This window comes from Ursus maritimus, unplaced genomic scaffold (genome assembly GCF_017311325.1).
Source record: "Ursus maritimus isolate PB19 unplaced genomic scaffold, ASM1731132v1 scaffold_24, whole genome shotgun sequence".
Classification (NCBI taxonomy): Eukaryota; Metazoa; Chordata; class Mammalia; order Carnivora; family Ursidae; genus Ursus; species Ursus maritimus.
The window spans coordinates 43,700,434-43,706,433 of record NW_024424897.1 but is presented as its reverse complement, the minus strand read 5'-3'; the positions used below and the strand labels follow the sequence as shown (position 1 = coordinate 43,706,433).

Genomic DNA, 6,000 nt, shown 5'->3' with positions numbered 1-6,000 from the left:
CTAACCATGTCCCTCCCCTGTCAGCTCAGCAGGCTGGTTAAGGTGAAGGGCTGAGACCAGAGTCCACCGGGTGGTCTTCCCTTTGGCTCGGGCCTTTCCTAGCGCTGAGAATATGGGCAGTTGCTCATCCTGGATTTCCTGATCTGTCCCTTTAAGGGATGCCACGCGGAGTAAATGAGGCAGGGCGCACAGACTGCTCTGCGCACAGCAAATGCCCGATTGCTTAATCAGGGGTAGTTAATGATGATTACTATAATTCTCGGGGCAGAACCCTCAGGAATGGCTTGACCAAAGACGCAGTGCTCCTGCAGGGTTTTGCAGGACGAACTGGTGCTTCCCCCAAGGGAAGAAGGAGATGGTGTCAGGCAGAGGAAGCGACACGTGCAAAGGTACAAAGACATAAAGTAAGGGGTCCTACCGAGGGTCTGCAGACTTCTAGACTGCTTATGTCTCCAAGTCAAAAAGCAACACTGCCCTAGACCAACACTTTTTGAAGCGGTCCTCATAGGGCCAGGGAAAGCAAACAGCGGGAAGCGGGCAGGGCTGGGAGACAGAGGGAGAGGGGCCAGTCCTTGGAGCAGGCAGGGGCATACACCCACCTTTCCCCTGTGTACTGAGCAGACTCGAGGGGTTCAGGCCCTGAAAAGCAACACTCGCCCACTCCGAGCTGCAGGTTTTTTCCACCTGAGCATTGCAGGGATTCAGGAAGTCAGGGATTGGCCAGGACACCCTCCGTGTGACCCCCTGGGGCCAGGGAAGGAGAACTGGAAAACAGGGTCCCCAAGATCAGGCCTCCCACCACGTGGGGAAAAGGCAGGCCCAGGAACACAGAAATGCAAGGGCACGGCACCAGCACCGCCATCCGTCCTTGGAGGGTGCAACTCCTACCCAGTTAGCGCCGGGCCTGGCGCCAGCCCAGAGCACGGCACACCTCCTCGCCCCAGACCCTCCTGTCATCCTATGAGGCTGGCCTCCCCTTTTCTCAGCAGAGTGAGGAGACTGAGAGCAGTTAGACGGAGCCCATGGCCAGTGGCTGCTGGCAGCCCTGCCAGGCTTCCCTGGGGCATCCTATCAGCCTCCTTTTCTGCCTCCGCCTGGTCACTGACCAACTCCTGACAACCTGTCCTCTCATTCAACCTCCTCCCCTGTCCCACCGCCCCTGTCCAATCAGGCCGCAACTCCCACGGATGGCCCAGGATGCCACTGAGCCTCTTGTCCCCCAAACGCCCCTCCAGCTGCCAAAGGTGGCCGACTCACGGCTGCCAGATGCAGACATGGTTGTAAGCCCCAAAGAACACTCTTCAGCGGGCCCCCGTACGGAGCCCTCATCTCTGGGCTGGACTGGCCTCACACAGTGTGCCCACAACGGCTCCTAGTTCCCTGTGTTCTGGGCTACATGACGTCTTCTCCAGGCCTTTGCTCATGCTGTGCTCTCCACCTGCAGTGCCTGCCCACCTCCCTAAACCCCCTTTCCACTGGGTCACGCCTATTCTTTTATAAGACTTCTTTTAGGGGGTGCCTGGGTGGCTCAGTCGGTGGAGTGTCCGACTCTTGGTTTCAGCTCAGATCATGATCTCAGGATCCTGGGATCAAGCCCCACGTCAAGCTCTGCGCTCAGCGTGGAGTCTGCTCCAGAGTCTCTCTCTCCCTTTTCCTCCCCCCTACCCCGCTCATGCCCCCCACCTTGAACATAAATAAATACAATCTTAAAAAAAAAAAAAAAAAGACTTCTTTTAGATTCCTGGTGAAGATCCACTCCAAGATGGGTTGAGTCCATTCTCAGAGTTCCCAGAAGGCCCAGGCATAGCTCCATTATGGGGCTTAAACATTACTTCAAGACCAGGGAGGACCCTAGAATGTGAGTCTGGAGGACCAGCCCTACGCCATCTGGCCCCTGCCCACTTCCCCAACTTCCTTTCACCCCATTCACCACCTCATTCTGCATTCAAGCCACATTGGCCTCCGCCAGGCCCTCTCCATGTCCTATTCCTTCTACCTCAGAGCCTTTGCACATGCTGTTCCTGCTGCCTAGAAGCTCCTTTCCCGTATTTCCATGTAACATTTACCCCTACCCCAGGACTCAACATAAACATCACAATCTCAGGGAAGCCTCTCCAAATCCGCAGATTAAGTGAGCACCCGCCGTCAGCCCGCTGCCTGTTTCTGCTGTCGAAGTAGCTGCACATGGGTCATCACACGGAGAATGCTTACCTCTCCCCACCGGTGCCTTAAGACAAAGGACCACGTCGGTCGTGTTCACTGCTGTGCAATAGTGCCTGGCACATAGCAGGGGTTTAGAAAATGTCTGATGGTGCTGGAGGACAGACCTGAGCTGAAGCCAGGGAAGGCAACTTCCCCAGGCCTCTCGAGGAACTCTCAGGGCACAGTACCCGGATGCAAGATTCGTAGTATTCTCCTTTACGGAGCCTGGCGTTACAAGGCAGCACACCTCGGGGAGGAGATAAAAGCATTTGCTCTACTAAAAGCTGCTGCGACAGCTTCTGGCTGCTGCTGAGTGCAAGACGAGGTCAGGGAGAACTGAAGGAAATGCCAGAGGGGTCCCCAGGGGTCACACCAGGCCCCGGTACAAGAGCACAGCTCTCCCCAGCTCCTTGTATCCTGCCAGGGAGGACACATCATCTCACCTGGCATCGGAGCAGAGAGGGAGAGCGGCTGGCTTCACCCCTGGTCTCTCCCCTCAGGGGCTGTGCAGGGGGCTGAAAGGAGCCAAGCTGTCCCAGTGAGAGGGACAAATGAACTGTGGTACAGAGATTCCTGCAAGTCATGCAGGACTCCACTCTTGGGTGTTTCGGATGAATTTTTCTATCCCCCTTTGATGTTTCAGCTCTGTCCCCCTGCAGGCCTGTAACATCTAATTGCAAATTTCTTGAACTTGGTCCCATTTGGGAAATGCTGGCTCCCGTAATTGGCGTGGTCTGACAGATGAAGAGGCGTTCTTGGGCTTATCAGACCCCAGGGACCTCCAAATCCCTGGATAGACAGGGAAGCCTGGAAGGCAGGAGAGGCATCTGGGAGGCCCTGGTCTCCGGCCACAGGGGGAAAGTGGGTACAGATGGCCTGACCTAACTGGGTCTGAGGGCTCACCAGGCTGAGGGATAACAGGAAAGCTGGGACCTGAAGGGAACAAACCAGAACCAGAGAGACCCTGACAGGGTATTGGAGGAGACTGGGGGCGCTTTGAGGCTGGCTGTGTGTTTCAGCCCAGAGGGCAACTCTTCGTTCACTTGACCAGTCTTTGCTCTGTCCTGTCAGTGCGAGGCCCTCACCGTGAAGTGGGCCTCCAGGTAGCAAAGGCTCCCCACCTCCAGGGGCTCGGGGACTGAAGGCTCAGTGACATACTCTCACCAGAAAAGGCAGAGGAAGTGGTTTGGCCACTTGCCTGCTGTAGGCCTGGGAGTCAGGGGTCCTGGGCATGGGTCCCAGCCCTGCCACTAGGCAAGGAGCCCAGCCTCCCTCTCCTCCTCCGAGAAATGAGGGTAAATCCCACATGGCCACGTGGCCGTTAAATGAGTGAATGGCTATTCAGTGCCGACCTCGGGGCCTGGAGTGTGGTGTGCATTAGACATGCGCTTGTCTCCAAATTTCTCTTTCTGGGTCCCTGATATTGAATCTTGCCCCTAAAAGGAGAGAAGCGGGGAGAGGGCGGGAAGGGAAGGCCTGGCAGGGCCTTGAAGGTACTCACTTGGCTCGCAGGGCGAGCTGCCGATCGTTGGGGCAAACCCACTGGTCGTTCCCACTGCCGAAGATGGTGTCGGCCATGCTCGGAGTGCCCAGCCAGGGCAGGGAGTCACATCTGAGATGAGAAGGGGGAAAAATCAAGAGCATGTCATCAGCTGGGGTGCAGCGGGCAGCCAGGGTCCCTCGCGCACCAAGCACTGGCACTTCTGGCGCATCCTTGTACCTGGCCGCCCGCAGAAGCCTCGCCATCAGAACCCTCCGGCTCAGTACGGCTCCCTCAAAGCTCCTCTTTCAAAAGGATCGTAACTTGGGAAGGTTAACTAGGTGGCTCAGGCGGCTAAGTGACCGGGTTGGACATGACTGGCAGGACATCAGAAGTTAGAAGCAGAAAGGGAGGGAAGAGGCACACCTCAGTAATCTTCAACTCGGTTGGTGGCCCAGAGGGCACTTGACTGCTGCCTCCCAAGTACAGCCCCTACCGTACCGGGCACAGTGCCTAGCAGGAGGGGCCAGGCCGGGGGGCACATAGCTAGACAGCCCGGGGAAGCCGCACGTCTCTCCCAAACCTGGGCGACCCGCCGTGGCCACCCCAGGCCCAAGGGCGCAGCTAAAGTTGGCCACCTTCACAGGTTCTGCTCCCCAGCACGTTCTGCCGACCTTCCCCAGAGCAGGAAGGAGGGTGGGGAGCCGAGGCTACAACCAGGACCGCGGGAAGGCGGCACCCTCGGAATCCTGCCGGGAGGCCTCCGCTCTGGGACTGCCTGGTGCTTCAACGTCAGCCGCCTTCTCCTTCCACCAAGGCTATGAGCGGCTCTTTGATTATTGAGCATGCGTGCTGACGGGAGTGTGTGTGTGTGTGTGTGTGTGTGTGTGTGTTGGGCAGAGAGAAGCGGGGGCGGGGGGGAAACTCAATCCCAGAGCAAAGATGAGGGGCTGCACTGAGTTACCCACACTGCCCTGGTCCAATCCCATCTAGACCAATGGATCAAACACACGAATCCTTCATACTCTTCAAAATTACTGAGGTCGGCGGGGTGCCTGGGTGGCTCAGTCGGTCAAGTGTCTGCCTTCAAGGGCTCAGGTCATGACCCTGGGGTTCTGGGATCAAGCCCCACATCGGGCTCCTTGCTCAGAGGGGAGCCTGCTTCTCCCTCTGCCTCTGCCTGCTGCTCCCCCTGCTTGTGCTCTCTCTCTCAAATAAATACATAAAACCTAAAAAAAAAAAAAAAAAGCTCGTATTTGGATGTTCATAGCAGCATTATTCACAACAGTCAAAAAGTGGAAATAATTCAAATGTCCTCCAACTGATAAATGGAGACCATATGGAGTTAGCCACATACGATGGAATATTATTTGGCCATTAAAAATGAAGTACCAATACAGGCTATAACACGGCTGAACCCTGAAAACATTATGCTAAGTGCAAGAAGCCAGGCACAAAAGGGGCGCCTGGGTGGCTCAGTCACTTAAGCGTCCGGCTCTTGATCTCAGCCCAGGTCTTGATCTCAGGGTGGTGAGTTCAGGCTCTGCCCTGGGCCCCACGCTGGGCATGGAGACTACTTCAGGGGAAAAAAAAAAAAAGCCAGTCACAAAAGACCACATGTTGTATGATTCCATTTACAAGAAATGTCCAGAACAGACAAATCCACAGAGGCAGAAAGTAGATTAAAGGTTGTCAGGGGCTGGAGTGCGGGTGACGGGAGGGAGGAAGGAGTACCTGCTAATGGGTTCCGGGTTTCTTTTTGGGGTCATGAAAATGTTCTGGAATTAGATTGTGGTGATAGTTGCACAACTTTGAGAATAAACTAAAACCAATGAATTGTATCCTTCTAGAATGAATTTTATGGTATATGAACTATATCTTATTAAACTGTTACAAAAATTTTGAGAATGCCAAATTATGTGGGCTGTATCTATTGATGCCACATTAGAAATAAAAACTGAAAAAATTTTAATTGTGATTCATCAAAAAACACTAAACCCATTAGATGTTCACATATTTTATTTAAAAAGCTATGTTTTCAGAACAAAAACAACTAGTGAAAATAATGGCTTTGTTTTACATTTTTAACAGTCTGTGTAATGTTCAGTTCAACAAAAGTCAGCTGGGTGTTCGTATCTGATTTTTTGTTCGATTTTTTGTGATTATGTGGTTTTGTTCAAGTACGTGACGGACGTCTGGACTCTCACAAATAGGTACTACAGTTGGAAAAAGGTGTTTTTCAACATTTTTCCAGGTCATTGTGGATATTCTTCTTTCATAGTGTACCAGATTCAACAGATGGTAGTTTCTTAAAGATT

At 53.8% G+C, this 6,000-nt stretch overlaps 1 protein-coding gene across 1 annotated transcript in view; it reads right to left on the bottom strand.

Annotated features, from left to right (window-relative positions):
• RPH3AL (rabphilin 3A like (without C2 domains)) overlaps positions 1–6,000 on the bottom strand; it is a 140,716-nt gene that overhangs the window by 83,738 nt on the left and 50,978 nt on the right. Inside the window, 1 exon segment of the mRNA XM_040641121.1 lies at positions 3,704–3,814. Coding sequence (XP_040497055.1) covers positions 3,704–3,780 — 77 coding nt within the window. The 5' untranslated portion in view covers positions 3,781–3,814.